Source organism: Limulus polyphemus, unplaced genomic scaffold (assembly GCF_000517525.1).
Source record: "Limulus polyphemus unplaced genomic scaffold, Limulus_polyphemus-2.1.2 Scaffold34, whole genome shotgun sequence".
Classification (NCBI taxonomy): domain Eukaryota; kingdom Metazoa; phylum Arthropoda; class Merostomata; order Xiphosura; family Limulidae; genus Limulus; species Limulus polyphemus.
In genome coordinates, this window is record NW_013665644.1 from 1,393,948 (window position 1) to 1,414,628 (window position 20,681).

General features: G+C 30.8%; 1 protein-coding gene across 1 annotated transcript in view; it reads right to left on the reverse strand.

Annotated features, from left to right (window-relative positions):
- LOC106460663 (transmembrane protein 184B-like) overlaps positions 1 to 17,966 on the reverse strand; it is a 35,298-nt gene extending 17,332 nt beyond the window's left edge. The window contains exons 1-4 of the mRNA XM_013920393.2: positions 17,413 to 17,966; positions 6,917 to 7,137; positions 2,392 to 2,554; positions 2,019 to 2,109 (exon numbers count right to left, since the gene is read on the reverse strand). Coding sequence (XP_013775847.1) covers positions 2,019 to 2,109; positions 2,392 to 2,554; positions 6,917 to 7,135 — 473 coding nt within the window. The 5' untranslated portion in view covers positions 7,136 to 7,137; positions 17,413 to 17,966. The remainder of the gene's footprint in view (positions 1 to 2,018; positions 2,110 to 2,391; positions 2,555 to 6,916; positions 7,138 to 17,412) is intronic.
- Between the last annotated feature and the right edge of the window lie 2,715 nt (positions 17,967 to 20,681).

A 20,681-nucleotide genomic window follows, 5' to 3' on the forward strand; every position in this document is an offset into this window, starting at 1 on the left:
TATTTGGACATCACAAACATCTAATTTGAACAAGTGCTGCATTCAACATACGACACACAAAAATTGATACTTAGGTATGTTTTTTTAATACTAACTTTTAAATTAAGAAATTAACTAATGTATAATACTAAAATGTGAATTATAATCTACAATTTGATAACAAATTTATCAACATAAATTCATAAAATAGTCATTCAAATTTTGAATGCAAGTCAACAAACATGACATAGCCTCTGACTCATGTCGAAAGGGTTAAGTATGTCTTTGGATCAAGAATGTCAGTGACCTCAAGCTGATGTACTCCTCATGTAATAAAGGGTTCTTTGTGTAGAGCTAATAACCATTAACAGTTTCTGTTTTTATGAGTAGCACCCATGCATTGCATACTAGACAACTACATTACATAGCAACAAACTTGTATTAACATTGGGAAGTATTATCACTGTTACACAATCCACTAACAGTCCACCCTGAGAATCTACAGAGAATTCAATCTGGAAATTTACCCTACAACCCAGTCTGCAAGAATAAGCCTAAGCTCCTGTGTAAGTCATATTTTTAAGTTTGATGAAGTGTTTCTTACTTTGAATAGTAAAAGTAATTAATAATAATAAGAATGATTATAGTATTTTAAATAGAATAAGCTTGAATAACTATTCTAAGTCTTGTTAATACATGAAATTTCCTCAAATTGGTGATCTGTGTACAAACAACACTGATTGCATTCCTGGTATTTCAAATAAATACAAGTTGTAACGAGTAACTATCCTCCTATAGTGCCAATTACAGCTGGTTAATCATCTTCCTTCAAACTTTATTTATTGTTATTAATAACATTGTGATAACTTAACAGTTTCATAGATCAAAATAACGTGTAAAGTAAAAATATTCAAAACATAAGCTTCCTAAATAAAATCTGTGCAAATAACTGAGTGTAAGGCATACTTGCTCATAAATCAAAGATCCTTATTAACTGGTGTTTGGAATGATAAAAATATATATTGCACATGATTTGAATGTACACTCATCTTTTATGAATTTTTAATTCATCCTAAGAAATTCCAATAATCTGTATATATATCAATCTGATTTGATATTTTTGTAGCTTACTTATCAGGTGATAAACCATTACTACAAATGATGGTTAATATATTAAATATAGTTGACTTAATATTTTAAGCTACGATATTGCACCCATCATAATATAATATTTACAAAACGTTGGATTCATATAAATACTGAAATTTGTTTTATTTTGTAAAATAATTTTTTGCAGGAAGTTTAGTGTTAATTGTTGATCACAAAGCATTAAAAAGCATTTATTAATTTGCCAAGTGTGTGCTGCATGTTTTTTGCTCAAAGCCAAATAATAATATTATCACTTTGTTAATAAGACAATGACCATTCACACCATAACCACCAGTAATAAACACACAACTGACAAAATCCAAAACTAATTTTTCGTGGGCACCTTATACTCAGATCCAATACATGTAGACTTAAACATTACACTTACAAAAAGCATATTTAAAAACTTTTTTCTGCACCAGTTATTCTTTGTCATAGTAACTGTATACTTGAAATTCATACACATACACATAGATATAAAAACAACAGAAAAATAACTTAAATACAAGCTGAGATTGTTTTAACAAAGCTTTTTAAAATGTATTAAACTATTTGATTCACTGTAATTACACTTTTTCATCAAACACACTACTCTTGATCAAGTTAACTCAGTGAACTAACATGTAAAAAGCTGTATCAAAATTATCTACAATATCAAAACCTAATCATTTTGATCAGTATAACTGAATAACACGTGGCAGTAAATTTATCTATCAAATGAGAAATTCACACAGAATTTTAACCAGGATATGTAGAATAGTTAGATTTTTTAAAACAGTAGTTTAAAAAGAAGAAACTATTATTCTCTCTTTTGATATACATAAAACATATTTTTATTAAAAAATACCAACTGCAAAAAACAAATATATAAATAATTCCATCACACTTACCTTATGGGCTTTCCTCTAATTTCTGTCATGATGTTACTTTCCCCTCCAAGATATTCATAGCACAAACTCAAGAAATTGTAAATCACAAAAGCTAAAGATAGATAAAATAAAATTCACTAAATATAGCCATATAAACACTTTATTATTAGCTTCTTACCTTACAAGCTCTACTTTTATTGGATGGCATTCAATGTGAAACTACAATTCAAGAATAACATGAATTTATACTTTCTGAAATAAAACTTGTATGCTATTTTTAACACTATTATATATATATATATTAATAGTCCATATCATAATGTTTCTAAATGTTTTGTTTATGATTTAATAAGGCAAAGCTAGAAAGTACAGGTTCCCTGTATATAATATCTACCTTCATACCAGTCCCGAACACTGTCAAAGTAAATGTAAAAGCTGTCGTGAAAGAAGAGCAAACTTAACCAGGAATCAAAGGCATAAATAGGTACTATAAACAAGATCCTCACAATCCACCGTTGTTCAGTTGGGCAAGTATAATACCTGAGATGCTGATAAATCTGTAAATAATTAACAAAGAAAATGTAGACTATTTCAAGATAGGAACAAAATAAAACTCTTCTATTTAAAACATTTAATATTTTCTTTCAAACTGTTACCTTTTACAGTAAGCAGAAGTACATGCAAGTTCTTGAAGATTGGCCTATACAAAGACTAGAACAGAAAATACTCACTGTATTTTTGATATTTACTGCAGATACAGCTATTACAAATGAAGAGCTGAAATACATATGTTAAGTTCCCAAAACATGAACAACATAATAAAATTATGACATATTAAACAAACTGGAAATTTATAAAATATATTATATACAACTGTTTCTTACATGAAAAAAAAAAAATTTCTAACCAAATGAAATGATAGGAATCTTTATAACATCATATTAATAATTCTCTATACTAAGATATTTCTCAAAAATTAATTTGTGGTTATATTGTTACCAAATATCAAGATGTGACAATCAAGTGGAAAAAAGACAATATTTATAATCAGGCTTATATATTTTATAAAATAAAAAGACGTGCAGTAACTGATCTCTGGAAAAATGGTACTGAGACAGGGATTTTAATAAACACTGATGACAATGTGATAGCAAATGTTTTAAACTTCTACTTTGAAATAAGTTGGAGGTGAATTTTGAAATTAATAATTATCAAAGTCATGATGTTTTAAAAATACAAAGTGTAACAGGTATAAAAATGACATTTTTCTGTTACTTTCTGATGCTGCCACTGTGTTACAGTATACTGTATTTCTTTCTTACTTTAACACAGTTTATAAACCATTCATAAATGATTGTATGATGCATCAAATCAACAAAGACATTAACATTTTCTCAGTCAAACAATGATTTCTTAACACAGCAATTATCGTAACATCATAATTCACATATTTAACAATTTAGACAAGCTTCTCTGTACTTTTGTGCTGCCACAAGAATGAACTAAAATAGTTCATATGGCTACAGCTAAGCAAAGATATTACAGACAGCCACAGAGATACAAAAATAAATACTATAAAACAAACTCAACAATGACCTAAAAAATAATAAGACTGAAAATGAATATTCATTGTAAGAAACAATAAAAAAATTATGTAAAACATTTTTTATGCATACAAAAAAATCACATTGCAATACTGTTACAGAAAGCTCAATTTTTGTAATAATATTAAATACAAAATTATTTATTACTTGTTAATATGTTATATTTTTTCTATGTGAAGTAATACACTATTTATACTACAAAAGGTGTTCTATGCACCGATTACACGTGTACTCAATCTACATTTTGTCATTCCGTTATGGTGCAGTTTTTCTATCAACTAAATAAGCATACTGATTTATCAGTGTTTAATCTCTATTCATTTTGTGTGCATATGATTATATACAAAATATGCAAAAACTAACATTCCCATATTTAATGTTTATGGAAAAGTGAGAAAATGTGAATATACAGTTTTTGTAACACAGCAGTACACTTATCTACATTAGTTACCAAAGTATCAAAGTTTGGTTGATGTATAGTGACATAAGGGTGAAAAAAAACAACAAAAGCACAGTAAAGAATCATGCTTAATAGCTTTACTTAAAAACATGGATTTATTGTACAGAAAAAGTTATCATTGCATTATTTAGTTCTAAGGCTTAAAGTTTCTAATAGTAACATAGAAAATATCATAGAGGGGGAAAATTTCAGTTAAAAGCATTTTATTATGAATTATAAAGTTTTGAAAAACAACTGTTAGCAAAAATCAAATCAGGAGGCACATTAATGGAATTGACAAAACATTGCCAGCAACAGTCACTAACTTAACTTGTATATACACGAATATATGTATTTCATGTGTCTAACAATTTTAAACAATAAATCAATTAAAACATTTAAAATTTTTCAACTTTCATAAGTTACAATATTTAATCATCATGCAAAAAACTAAAAATCAGCCTCAGGACCATATTTTCATAATGAGTTCACCAGGCTATTTTAAACTGTTGATATACATTTTAATGCAACATTTCAGCACTATTGATGATGCATATTTTTTCCAATCAACAGATATAGTAACAAAGCAATATGATAGTGTATTCTTACCTTGAAAAGAAACTATGTGCATGCATAAGACTGACACTGTTACACTTAAAAACAATAAGCACTATCCCAAAACCCAATGAAAATTTCTTAAAACTGAAATTTCAAATAAATATAACTCAGAAAAATATCTAAATAAAGTATACATGATTTTGCATATTTGATCTGCTTTATTGAGTGCAACCATAATAAAGACCTGAAGAAATGCATACTTAACCACCTAAGAAAAATACAGCCATTAAAAATGTAACAGAGAGAAACATTTTGGATACACCTGACAATGTTATTACTAATCTTTCTAGTTATACATTAACAGTTTGAAAAAAAAAGTATTAAGGGGTTTAAAATTTGCTTTAGCCCCAAATAAGATCTATTTCATGATTTTCTCACTTCCTTTGAACTAATGTTAAGACAAATTAAGAAGCGTGATGCTTATCCTGCTAGTGGTGAAGCTTTAACTACTGTAAATACCATTTAAGCAGCATTGTCCTCACAGGTCTGCATTCATATAATTTTGGAAGAAAACCTTTTATCATCAGAAAGCAGGAGAAATAACCTTTGAATAATTTAAAATCTAATAAACTCGGTTTCATCACTATATCAGATAAAGATAACAGTGTTGTAATTTTAGATAGGAGAAAATATATTGAAAAGTTTAAACAGATCATAAGTAGCACTAACTTAAGTTCTCTAGATTGATCAAAGATATTACAATCACAAAAGAAAATAAATAAATTTGTTGTTGTTAGATTTGAAAAACAAAACACCATTAATAATAGCATCTAGAACAATTTAGACCAATTGGACTTCATGTGTTTATTCCTTAAGGTTTACCATAGATTAATAAACCCAATCATCCTATTCAACCTATAGTGCCTAATATATAGATTGTTTCAACCATAATTTAGTCAAATTCTTAAACTCATTCTTAATGCAGTTCACTTGTAATTACACCCTCGGAGATATTAACCATTTCTTTGAAAATCCAAAAACCAAAAGGTCTGATAATGAAGTATTTACAACTAGCCTAGATATTAAGTCTTCATTCACAATTATACCTCTAAAATCAGACTGTTGATTTATGCTTGAAATTAGTATTTCACCTAAATCAATTAATAAGTGGGTTAAATAGGCAAACATTATAAAGGTCAATTGAACTAAAGAATCTTTTTTTTTCAGTTTAATAGAGAGTTCTATGAACAAATAGATGGAGTTTGTATGGGTTCATGCTTACTTCCTGTCATGGCTAACATGCTTATACACTAATATGAACTAAGATGTCTATATGACTGTTCTTCTCAGTTTAAACCACTTGTTTATAGCTTTTGTGCAGTGGTTTTTAAAAATTAACAGTTGTTGAAGTTTGTCAATTATATAAATGGTCAACAAGATAAAATAAACTTTACATGGAAATGCCAAACAGGGTCTATTTTATTTCTTATAGACACCCTTGTGTACAACAAATTTGAAACATTTAAAACTGGAGTATGTCATAAACCAACATACACTGGACTTTATTCACACTTTGATAGCTTTATATCACATCATTATAAAGAAAAGCTAATCAAATGTCTTACCATGCTTACAATGTTACCAACATCTGTGAGCTTTTCCAACAAGAACTAAATAACTTAGTACCAGTTTTGAAAATGAAATGTTTCCCAAAATATTTTGTCAAGTCTAAAACTGAGAAAATGGTAAAACAGCTTTCTACTTCTTCTCATTTCAATTTAGATTTTCCCCAAAATTGCCAGTGTTCATAACTACTGTATACTGGTGCTCACTCCAGTCAAATAAAAACCAATTGAATGCTATTATTTGAAGAACTTATCCTAAAATTGAGATAAAATGTGTGTATATTTACAATTTCTACTCAGATTTTTTTTCTAAATTAGCAATAACATTTGTCTTCCTCAATAATTCTGTGTGATTTATGAATTCTGTTGCCCAACATGCGAGGGAGGTTATGTCTGTTACCAAAAAAAAAGGAAGACAAGAGAAACATAACTTATTAATCCAAGGTCTAAAGACATTTCAAGTATTGTTCTACATGTACTATCAGATTGTAATATAGTGGTGTCTCAAAGCATGTTCAAAATCAATGCAAATACAGATGAGACAATGCTAAGAACAAAGGAGACTTCTCATTTGTCAGAAGAAGCCAACTTTGAATAACCATCAAAATCCTACAGAACTTTTATAAGCAATTTAAAGTAATTTAAGGTTTATCTAAAATAATTTATTATATTAGAAATTTCAATTCCACTTACCTGGTGGCATGTGACAATCAAAGCTGCCCACACAAAAGCTCCTGAAATTGCTTGTGCTGCCGTGGTTTGCAGGAAAATTGGAGGAATCTCTTGCAAGCTACCATTAGTTTCATTCCTCACAATAGCTACTGGAATACCATGATCCTCAATTGTAATGGTACTTGCTAAGAGTTCTGTTTCTGTTGAATTGGATCTGTCCAAACTGTTGGTCATATTCATTGCTGTAGTTTACAAAAAGAAAAAGAAATTTTTATAACATGTTATACAGGAATTTTCTTATGCTAATAATATATTCATTATCAATTAACATATCAAGTTTAAGCTCTGAAAACATGGAAATCAAAGAGAGCTTATATTTGCTAAAGCTATGTCTCATGCAACTGATGATATAAATAGCACCTATACCACTACTAAGTCTGTCATATCCTAGCCAGCCTGATGAACCCTGGTATTGGGTGAAAGGCCTCATTGGCACTGGATTTGGGAGATGTGTTTTGTTTGTTTGTTTGTAGTTAAGCACAAAGCCAAACAATGAGCAACCCGTGCTCTACATACAACAGGTATCAAAACCTGGTTTCTAGTGTTGTATGTCCACAGACATACTGCTGTGTCACTGGGGGGCAAGAGATATGGTGTAGTTGACATATTATTACACATTTGTCTTTGTTTTCAAGCCAGCCTGATGAACCCTGGTCTTGGGTTCAAGGCCTCACTGGCACTGGATTTGGGAGATGTGTTTTGTTTGTCATTAAGCACAAAGCTATACAATGGGCTATCTGTGCTCTGCCTACAACAGGTATCAAAACCTGGTTTCTACTGTCATAAATCCACAGACATACCACTGTGCCACTGAGGGGGCAAGAGATATCGTGTAGTTGACAAATTATTGCATGTTTATCTTTGTTTTCACTCATAAGTTCTTAGAATTCTTAATGTAGTTTTCTTCCCACTAATGATCACTTAGTGTGCATGTGTGTGTGTGTGTTTTCCTAAAGCAAAGCCACATCAGGCTATCTGCAGTGTCCACCGAGAGGAATCAAACCCCTGATTTTAGCATTGTAAATCTGAAGACTTACCGCTGTCCCACCAGGGGACCGCTCACTTAAAGAAAAAGAAGATTAGCTTGCTGGTTCGCTTGTTCTTCTGAATAATAGTAAAGTCAATTCAAGTGAAAATTATATATAAATAAATAATTGGTGTTAACTAATAAAAAATAAATAACATTGTGTTACTAATCCTTACCTTAATTATGACTTGTAAATGACTTAAATAAAATTGACAATATTTAGACTTTACTTACTTAATCTAGTTCCCAACATAATACTTTAAATAAAAGTCTAAATATACAGCTTTTGAGTGAATTGTTTATTTTTATATATTTGTCTTGATTCCCTGAAACTTTGGGACTAAAAGAGTAATCATTTGCAAAAGTCTTTACTAAAATGTCAATGCCACTTAATAAGCTTCTTGAATAAAGCATACATACATATGAATGAGCTTGTAGTTTATCAGATGGATGAACAAAGGCCCATACAATTACCATAAAATGTAGTTTCCTATAAAATCATGTTGTATCTAAACACTTTTCTTTGTTATCACTATATATTATAAAACTAAAACAAGCAAGATTGTATGGTATAATAATAATGCTAAGATATCACTGAAAATCAATTTGTAAGTGCTTGGTTTTACTGTATCAAATCTACACGTAATGTTTTCTTCTAAATATTTATTTATCTAAGTTCACAATATCTCTATAAATAAAATAAGAAGCAAGTTACCCAATGTCAATCATATTCTGCACTAGATCAACTGCCTCATTAAGACAACTCTACATTTAGGGTAAAACCAAAATTGAAAGTTGTGGTGTATAACAATTCAGAGCTCATGCTGGTAAATATATTTTTTTTTAAAATCACAGATTTTTTAATTTGGTTCAAAATATGGATATTAGTAAAAATTAGCATAAACTTATGATGCTTTTGTGTGGCTAAATAAATTCAACAGTCAATTTAACCCATAAAATCTTGAAACACTTTTATTTGAATAGTTATGACCAAGTTTACAATGTTAATGAAATTACTTTGAGAGACCATTCAATACCTTATATGTATATGAGTGATGTGTGTCGGTGTACATCAGTGAGTGCTTACTATAAGTGTTCAACAAACCTAACTTCCTGTAAAAGATACGTCCTTCAAATACAAAAAGAAAATTCTATAACTACATATTTACTTGAGAATAATATGCCTAGGATAGAACCATAACATTTGGAGATAACACACAGGAAAGCATTAGGCTTGCATCACATTTTTAACTGACTTGGAAAACACATAACATTATATAATTCAGAGTATAGCAAAATATAAGCTACATTTTATTGCCATTTTCAAGTAATATTCACTGTTTAGTAGTGCTTTTTTAACCACCATAGTAATACAGTTACAAGCTTCTTTTGGGTTATGTTTTTTTAATTTCTACCTTCAAATAAAAATTTACAATCACTTTACATGTATAGGATAACCATCATATGTGAGTGGAAGTACAAATCTAAGACATATTCTGATGATTAGAAAAAAAAGGAGGAATTCAATAATAAATCTTGGGATTTTACAGCCATGTTGAATTTGCTTCAAATGAATACAAATAACAAGAAAATGTAAATATGGAAAAATGTACCTTAGTACCTTTCACCTAAAAAATATTTATAAGGTTTCAAAAGTTTACTGTTACTGTTTTACAATGACTAGAAATTTCAATAAAAATTGCCAAAAACTGTTAATTGTTACTGATGAAAAACCAAGTTGACAAAAAATATACTAAATCCTGAACACAACTAAAGAGAAAAGTTGTTGTACAGACATTCTATATGTGCAGGTTCAAATATTCAAAAGGTTCATTTTCTGTATGATCCCAAAACAACCTTATTTGACAGATACCTCATATAAACAATAATAATGATAAAGAGCCTTAAAGATCTAGCCTCAATTTCTCTGAAGTTTACAGAAACTTGAGATAAGTTGAATTAGTTATGGGATATCTGTTTGAGAAACTAAATGTTAAAGTTATAAATGGGAATTTGAATATCTGTGATAATAAGCAGGGGTGCCAAAATCTCAGACATTTAGAAACAAGCAATATATCCTAGGAGCCAGGACAGCAGCTCAATCCAGTTAGGGGCAAGGGGAGGTATCATTCTTACTTTTCCCTAAGAACATGTGTGACTAAATGTTATGAATTTGCCAAACACATGTATTTAACAGCTTGTGGTCAAATAATCAAAATTTGAGTTTCCAATCATTACTATTTTTAATTATTCCTACTCAAGTAATTGAAGTATTGCTATTATGTTTGTTTGTTAAGCAAAAAGCTACATAATGGGCTATGTGTGGTCTATCCAATTTCATGACTGGATGATCTCAGATTTGATTCTCATTAAACTTGTTTCCCTGTCTCTTTTATGGCAAAGGTACTAAGACTATCTGCTATTGTCACTAATTTTGAGCTGTTGACTAAAGGAAAGGTAACTGTCTGGTAATACCCCCTATCAACTGTTTGGAGCTTCTTTTTTTTTTGAACTACTAACTAGAGACTACGTAACTGTCTAGCCTTAATTTTGTCGTATACTACCAGCACTACTAAAATATGGAAAAGGTTATTCAAAATTTGACATCACATCCTATGTTTCATAATCTCCCTTGTTTAGGGTTATTATTCAAATAATTAGATGCCAGGAATTTCATAAATCAGGCCAGCATTAAATCTACTCTGAGCTAGTAAAAAAAAGCTGTTGTTCCTCTCCAGGCAACTCAAAGGAGACATATTATACTTTTCACATAGTAAAGTACAATTAGCACATCTACTGAAAATCCTTAACCTTACTTAGCATAACATACAGATTCTAAAGGATCATCTTATTCTTCAAAGCTCTTCCCTACACATCCAAACTTGTAAAAAATAGAAAGTCAAACCCACCCATTATTTTTCAGAAAATCATTGATTTCTCACACTTAAACTCCTGTAAAGTATTGGCCTATACTGCTGCTGATAGCAACTCACTCTGTTAGATAAAACTATCTTAACCGGAGTTTAGCCTTTCTTTTTTACATTTTATGTTCTATCATCCTACTACTTTTGATTATAGCACATAGAAATCAGAAGCCTTTATCCTATTGATCAAGATAATTTTGTAAACTTCAAAAAGGTAATCTCTTAAACCTTTTTGTAAAAGAGCCTAAGTTAATAGTTTAACTTATCCCTGTAAGTTAACCCTTCCATCCCCTAAATCATAATCATACCCTCTTCTGAATTTTTTCAAGAAAGTCAATATTCTTTCTTATATAAGACAAAAAAAATACAGTATACCAAATATACCTAACTTGTGGTTTGTATAGATATAATCACCTGTTCTGACTTGTAATGAATATGGATATAAATATACCCTGAAATTCTGTTAGCTTTACTATTAGCAATGGAGGACTGCTTTAATGGCTTAAGTGACTCATTCATCACTATGCCACGATCCTTTTCTTCAGTGATGCTATTGAGTGGAATCTTATCTATATTACATGTGGGATTCAAATTAAGTTAACCAAAATGAATTACCTTGCACTTACTATAACTAAAGGTCATTTGCCAAATATTTGTCCAACTTACCAATTGATCCAAACCATTCTGTTGATGATTGTAATACTCTAACAATAACAACCTCAATACAGCTAGAAATACCCACGAGTTCAATGTCATAATTAAATGTTAATTTACTAGTTATCCTATACTAACATTACTGTGAGTAAGAAAACACCCAAGTACTGACTCCTTAGATACTCCACTACTGTATAGCTAAGCGACATAACTGATTAATCAACATAATCAATTACCTATGAGCAGCAATTACATCGACTAATGTCACATACATTAATTGATTAATCGTAGTTTGAAAAATTATTTCTATAATCAACTGAAATTCTGATTGTATCGAATGTCACAAAAATGACCAAATAATCGAAATTAGTGTTCCTTATTCTTTCTGTTTTTGATTATTCAAACAACCAATTAATCGAAAATTACAATTAAGTTGATCGCCATGAAAATAATCAACTAATAAAAAGTATGGTTTCAAATTATTACTATTTTTTGATTAATCCAACTATCCACACAGTCAAAGTATTGCAACCAAAATTGCTTACCCTGTCTTTGTTATGGAAAAGCTATTACAGCTGTCTGCCACTGTCACTAATTTTGAGCTTCCAACTAAAGGGAAGGCATCTAACTAGCAACACCTACATCCAACTGTTTTTTTTCTCTTGTAGAGAACATGGTTTGAAGAACATTATACCCATTGATTAATTGATTAGCAAATACCACTAATTTAACTTAGTTGATTATTTTTGTGACAATCGATATAACCATAATTTACACTAATTGATTAGTTTATAGGAAATGAAGAGATATAATCACTACTCAAAGGTAATTGATTATATCTATCATAATCAATGAAACTGCCCAGCTCTATTAGTCATCTAAATTTTAATTGGGCATGGAAGCCTATGCACCAAAATGGTTGGTACTTTTGACAGTTTTAGTTTTGGATATAATGCTGTTGTTAGGCTAGAGATATCCAATAAAATGGACAAGACTTGGTAATCTAAATCAAAATTTTAAAGTACATCATAGTAAAAACTATAAAAATGGTTTTGTAAGATGAAATCTCAAATTACAAAGGCATACAAGTGTTTTTATTTTTAAATAGGGAATAAAGTGAAAAGTTTCCTCCCCTACAAATGAGTGTGTGAAGTGCTCCTCAAACATTTTTGTGTTTCAGCCCTAAAGTCATATCAATAAAAATGATTAATGTTTACATAAAATACTATTAACCATGAATTTCAAGTTAAATAAGCCTTACATGATATCTGAACTCCAATATAACAACCACATTCACACATGCATACTTAATGTTCTCAATCAATTACAAAGAAAGGCATCACAATAAGGTCAGCATAAAGTGCTAGAGTGCTGTAATTGGTAATGTCACATTTTCTGTCCACCATATTGTGACCATTTGTATAAATAGTCCACAATCTGGCTGCATTTATTAATCACTTTTACACAGCTCAATTATTTCAGTTTTAGGAAATACTTCTATGTAGATGAGGGTAATGTGGTGAATTTTGTGTTTCTAGATTTTCAAAAAGCATTTGACAAGATACCACATCAAATGTATGTTAAAAAAATAATATCTATCAGTGTGGGGAATAAAATTGCTCATTTTTCATAAGTGAGATACCTCAAGGCTCGGAAGGTTTGCTCTTTTTGATTCACATTAGTGATCCAGATGAAGAATATGTGGCATTTAATTATAATAAATGCAAGGTAATGCATGCTGGTTACCACAATTTAAATTATAATTTTGATGGGAATAACAGTATTACTGAAGAAAAGGATCTTGATCAGTCTCTAAAGCCATTCAGGCAGCATGTTGTTGCTATTGGTCGGTCAAATAGGATTTCAGGTTAAATAAAAGTCCAAAGATACAATTTTTGAGTGGATTCTTTATTTTTTCAAATTTTATTAAAAGATTTCGACCACTCATGATGACCAGGCGTGTGGTCAAAATATTGTAATAAAGTTTAAAAAATAAATATAATAATCTACTCAAAAGCTGTGTCTCTTTTACTTGAAGTATACACTAGATTTCCTCTCCTCACAAAGACGATTTTAAGTTGGATCTACAGAAATACTGTATCCAAGTCTAAGTAGGTTATAATTCCATTGTACAGGCCAACAGGTCATTTGTTGTCATGAAATTTTATATTAATTAGAAAAACCTGGTGAACCCACTAATACATGAAATCAGACAAGTCTTGTAAGTTTAAGTATTTTCACCCAAACATACTTTTGTTTTCCAATAGTGATGAATTAGTCTTATATTAGTGTAGAAACTTGTAAGATATAATTGTATTGAAAGTTTAATTGAAATTTATGTGTATATTTATTTATTCATATGAGATTGCTATAATGACCTACATGAAGTTATGTATATATGCCCTTTCTGGATGTAAACAACAACACAGCAGCTACTATACAGCTTAAATCTTATATACTAAAAGCTATGTAATTGGGTTTCATCCAGAGCAAATTTTTATGTCAATAAAATAATGCATTTTTCAAAATATAACCACATTGTTTTAGAATCAGCTACAACAAAATATCAGATCTCAAAATAACACCCATCTGTATAAAAATGAAAAAAAAATATGTTTTTAAAACACAGGATTGTTTTCTGTAATAAATAAATAAATGAAATCCAGTTAGTTTCAAATATGACTTACTTTTACACAGTGCTCCAGATAAGGGGTGTACCAATATAATTCCCAATCAAAAATTAACCATTTACAGCCTTAAAAAAATAGAGCTCCTGCTACTTGAATGATAGTACAGTAATTAATGGGTGCATTCTTGTAGCTTTCTGCAGTTCTGCACAGTTCACACAGTAGAGCTGCACAAATAAGCACTCTCTAACTGCCAGAAGTTTCTATTAGTGCACTCGTGAATGATCCATTTATTTCATAATAAATTACTGTCCAGTTTATGTGAAAATAACAAATCTAGGCCCTCCCTCTTTTCTTTTAAAAAAATCACTTTGATGTAACTGCAGTAGAACATGGAATAATGTGGACTGTGTCATGGCTGCTGGACAACCACACAGCATTTTGAACTATTTAAAGCCCCAAGACAGTAATGTAGATTCTGCTGAAAAAATCTGCAAACATATTACTGACATGCTTCTACTAAATTTTGAAAAAAACACTGGGGTGTCACTCACAAAAAGAACAACTGATTACTAGAAAGCCAAATTCAGTTGGCTTTTAATTGAATCGAAAGAGAATGTTGAAGGGATTTCGGCATTGCAGAATAACCTACAGACTAGATTTCACTGCACAAAAGCTAAACTCAAAAATTCATTTGCCAAAGGAGGTTCAGGTTTGTGTTTCTTCCTCCTATTTTTTAGCAAGACTGCTATTATCATTTCTCCCACTCTTCTGTTAGGTACACAAAGTTACAGGAAGTTCAGAATCTGCTGAGTGAAGTTAAAGTTGAAAGAACCGATCACAGTGTGATGTCTCAGCATTAGAAATGCTGTTAATAGACACTACTCCTTGATTCTACTTACCCTGTCTCAGTTATCATCTGATGGAAACCTAGTGGCACAGTCCCTAGAAGTTTAATTTCATGACTATAAGACTGCATTGATCACTTCCTTTATGCTAGATGTGCATGACAGAGTAGCTATGCTGTGCAAATACTTCCAAAAGAAACCCTTGGGCTTTGGAGAGATTATGCCAATAGTGGAAGCATTTGTGTCAGGGTTAGATGCATTAAAGGAAGTTGATGGCCATTACATGTCAAAGTTTAGAAATAAGTGATTGTAAGTGAAACTAATGACAAAGTGGTCAAATTTAGAAATTCTGAAACTGAGATACTGAACTACAGTGACAAAGTAAAGAGAATTTCAGTCTCTGAAGGTGCAATACATTGGTTTAGCCCTATAACATCAGAAATGAAATAAAAACAATAGCACTGCACACCAGAGTATTTTAAGACAGAAACATCATTGTTGTTACTAAAACAGTCTGGTGGCTGTCAACACACTTGAGTTTTAATTTAGCTTTTATTTTTTTAATTCAATTTTTGAGTTGAATGTATCATTTTTCTTGGTAGTATTTAACTTACGATTTTCTAAGTGCTCTGGTTACCAATAAAAAGAAAAATGCACTGTATGGAAACATGCACCTTATGCTGTATAGGACTATATATATTGTGTGTACAAACCCTTAACTTCTGATTTTCTTAAAGTACTTTGTTTATTTACTTAACAAGTGAAAGAAAAACATGCACTAAATAAAAATATGCACCTTTGTGCTTTAATAGGCCTATAAAGTTTGTGTAAAGAAATAAAAGAAAAAGTTGTAATGTCATTATTTGTGTTTATTAAGACTACATCTGGTGATTTAATTTGCTAAATTTCACCTTTTGAAATAATAAAACAGTTCATAATTAGTTAAGTTACTTTATATCACAAAATGTTACTGCTGAACTTTGTAAAAAATTTAAAATCACTCCCACTTACAGAATTCTGGGAATGATTACTTCTTACAGAAAAAAACATTATCTGGAGCACTATTTTACAATAGTGAGCATGACTTGTGTCCTGGATTTAATGAAAATCTAATATGTTTTAGATTTTTGATGAACTTTTATAAAAGTTTTAGAAACAATAAAGCTCAATGAAACACATATTGTGACGTCCACTCTCTTAAGGTTCAACTTGCAGTTTGTTTCATCAAAACCTCAAAGAACTAAGAAAAAACATGCCCTGTTAAGTACTTTAAAGCTTTACTAGTGAAAGATTTAATTATTGTTTAAGATGGGCTAAAATACAATTCACTCAACATTAAAAATGCTATAACTGCTTCTCAAACATAGATAAAGCCAAAACACAAAAAGCTCTATATAAATATATCTGACAATTTTTTTTTCTTTGCATCTGTTAGAAGGGGGGGGGGAACAAACATGAAGTATCCAACCACACTGGAAATGATTTAAGCCTAATATGTGCAAAAAAAAAACATAAGGCAAAGCCACCATTAAATTAACTAAATAACTAATTTAAAGGGACAGAGACTTCAATACAAACAAACATTTCATGTGTGTTATCACATAGTTCTACAAGAATAAATATTACTGAGGTAACAGGTATTAACTTTTCTTTAAATAAAGTAATAAGAAGCATAAGCTTGCTTAAATATCTTTTTAAAATGTGCTAAAATTTTCAGCCATACTTATAAGAGCCTTTTAGTTTTAGCTTATGTTTTTAGGTACTTTTGGGTAAATCCATGGATCAGATATTAAACACACTATTGGGCTTTATACATATTCACTACTGACTAAGATTCCACAAACTCATAATTTTTTTGTAAAATCCCTACTGCTAACAGTAAAGCAAAAAAAAAAAAAAAATACTGGTGTATTATTTATGGCTCAAAAACATCAATTTCCATTTCATACAGATGATAAAAATATGACATTCATCATATGCTATAATTGTATAAATTATAGTCAACATGTGTATTTTCGAAATTGTCAATTCAATTTTGAAGTTTGAAGTTCCAACTAACTACTTGGGAAATGTTGTAATTAAAATATTATTCAATGTAAAATTACAGTCAAAATTTTGTGTTCAGGAAACAGTTTGTATAAAATATAACAAATTTCATCTTAAATATCCTTTTCCGCTTTCGCAAGTTCCAGGAATACTTACCCATCTGGAAAGTAACTAAACTAGCTGAAACATGCTTATAACTTTATTTTTGTTATAATAACCATACACGATTTTAACTATAATGTTTCCATTTTTCTTATTTAATGACATAATAAACTCTAATAGATATTAACCATTATTAGTAGTTATAGCGTGCACAAATTACTTTGTTTACCTGAGGTTGGAAAATTGTTGACGCAGAAACTGAATGAAGTGAAAGATAGTCACGAAGGTTGGAGCAAGTTTAGCTTAAGCCCTAAGAGTAATACTCGTACTCGAAGGACTGACTTGAAAACTACAATATGAGTAGGAAGTACGCTATATTAAGGAGTTATGACACGTCAAATATGTTTACAATTATTTTTAAACATTAACTCAATAACTTATCTATATCTTACTTTGATTAAAGAAAAATAAGTTGTGATTCTTCTAAAATTGTTTATGTACAACAGTTTCTTACAGTTACACACGTAAGATGAAAACGCGAAACTAATCTCAACAGCTAAGCCTAACCATCAAAAATTATGACGTCACCATCACACGTTAGAAATTTACTGGTGAAAATACGGAATAACTTAATATTTCATACTATTTGGTAAATCTTCTGCTGCTCTCAATTAGTTTAGCCTAAGACCTCTAGAAATTGAAAACTATTAAATATTCATTAATAAATAGTTTACGTTTTCATCTGATTACATGGCTCCGCTTAAAACTTTTATTATACCAAGTGCCAAACAACAAGAACAATTCAGTGACGAGGAACCAACTTTGAGACTAATAATGGCTGGAGACGGCTTGAATGGGTAATGAAGAAAAACTTTAATATAAGTTTAACATAACAGCAAATGTACAACGTTTCGACATGGTTTTGTCATCATCAGGTACCATCATCTCCAGCCATTATTAACAAGAACAATGCTTCTATAACAAGTATTTTTTTTTCAAGATATTTAGAATTTGAATAAAAGGAAATTGTAAATAATTATATTAAAGCAGTGATTCTAAACGTGGGGCGCACGCCCCACATGGGGGCAGTTTGAAAATGCTACAATAAGAAAAAATTTTCATTTGGGTGTGAAATTTTGATAAATTTCTAAATTTTACATTATATTATTATACCTTTTCAACGCCCCCCAGTGGCACAGCGGCATGTCTGCTGACTTTCAACGCTAGAAACCGGGTTTCGACACTCGTGGTGGGCAGAACACAGATAGCCCATTGTGTAGCTTTGTGCTTAATTACAAACAAACAAACCTTTTTAACACCAAATTTGTTTTTATATTAAGTGGGCATCAAAAGTTTTGAGGTGGGGCATGGAGCAAAAAAGATTAAGAACCACTGTATTAAAGAAACTAGCTGAAATTCTTCTTCAACGCAAAGGGAAGACAAAAGGGCCCCTAGAGGTTAACATGGGAGGGAAGATCACAACACCCCATCCTACTTCACTTTCTGTGGTGCCCTTAGGGTCCTTTAAAGTTTGGTAGAGATAAATACAATCGTACGGAGAATACATAGAGCCAGGGGAAGGGGGGTAATACAGGGTGTCGGATCTGAGTGTTGACACCCTATTAGGGCTCCCTTCGAAATTTGGTAGAAATTAATATAATATTTACGAAGAACACACAAGATCCTGGAAGTAAAATGGGGGTCAGATGCTCTAAGGGTGCTTTTGAGTTTGGTAGAGTTCAGTAGATTAGCAAAGGGGACGGTGAGGGTGCCTGCCAAGTTCGATTGCAATCGGTCAGAAAGTGTAAACTTCAAAAGTGGGCATACAGATGATAATTCTGTTTTATGTATATATATACATCATTATTTTAAAGAACTAAAAACAAAGCGTATTTTAAAAATTATGAAATTATATGCCAAGTTGATACAATAACTAACAAGTTTTGATAAAAAAAATAAGTTAATTATATTAATTAGAATTAAAATAATTCAAAAATATCCTAAAACTTAACAACGATAACCCTGCGTAAAAACAGTTAAGAATTGGTTATTATCTTTAATAAACACAGTTCAAAACTTAAATGTACAATTATTAGAATGCAGTGAATAATACGTTCGTTATCCTCGCTATTTGTAATTTTTGACCGTTTGATTGTTTGTTTTCGAATTTCGCGCAAAGCTACACGAGGACTATCTGCGCTAGCCGTCCCTAATTTAGTAGTGTAACACTAGAGGGAAGGCAGCTAGTCATCATCACCCACCGCTAACTCTTGAGCTACTCTTTTTACCAACGAATAGTGGGATTGACCGTCACAATATAACGCCCCAGGGCGAGCATGTTTGGTGTGACGGGGATTCGAACCGCGACCCTCAGATTGCGAGTCGAGTGCCCTAACCACCTGGCCATGCCGGGCCATTTTATTTTTTAACGTAAACGAAAATACGTTACAAAAAGAAAAAAAAGAAATAAAGATAAAAACAAGAAGGCCAAAAATAAAAAATAATAATAACGAGATATTTGGATGTAGATATACTATAGACTATTGTACCTCTAATGCAATGTAAGATTCTGTGTGCCCCCCAGTGGCACAGTGGTATGTCTGCGGACTTATACTGCTAGAAACCGGGTGGCCAGAGCACAGATAGCATTTTATGTAGTTTTGTGCTTAATAACAAACAAACAAAGATTCTGTGTCTTAATAGAAACTTAAAAAACAAGTTGTCAATGAAATGATTTATCATGATAAAAAGAACAAATGAAGGTGGATAAAACATAATAAAAAATATTTCAAGATGTTGTTGTTTGTAATTAAGCACAAAGCTACAAAATGGGCTATCCGTGCTCTACCCACCACGGGTATTGAAACCCGGATTCTAGCGTTGTAAGCACAAAAATCCCACTGAAGTTCCTTGAGAGATACGTGATATAGGATTACAGAAAATCCTATTTCTTTTTTCACCTTTCTCATAAAAACATGCCACATGGGGGCATTATTTTAGACTAACTTTGAGTTTGTTTTTAGAGCTCATTACTGTTTTAAATGCTTTGCTGTGTGAACAGAAAATTTTTAAAAAATGTTCAATCTGTCTTTTTACTCTACGTCATTTAACAATGTCGTTATATAAATCTCCTTACTCGGAAAGGGCTATGACATTTCCTTTTTTCACAACATAGAATTGTCAAATGGTTGGAAATTTGCTTCGAATTGCATATAGATGCTAAATTATCGCCTATGATACGGTGTCACAACTTGTATCTGCCGCAACATTGGTATGTGCAGATCGTTTTATAAAGTGTGATTAACTATACCTATATTAATAAATCCGATAATGTTTTATACACTTATTCACCTTACACTTCAAATTACTGTCTTATTTTTTATAACGTCAAATACCAGAGGGATCCCCTTATTGCATCGTATTATCATAGTCTATTTTTCAATCTATTTGGCAAGACAGTATGCCAACTTCCAGTTAGGACACTGGCGACATGTTATC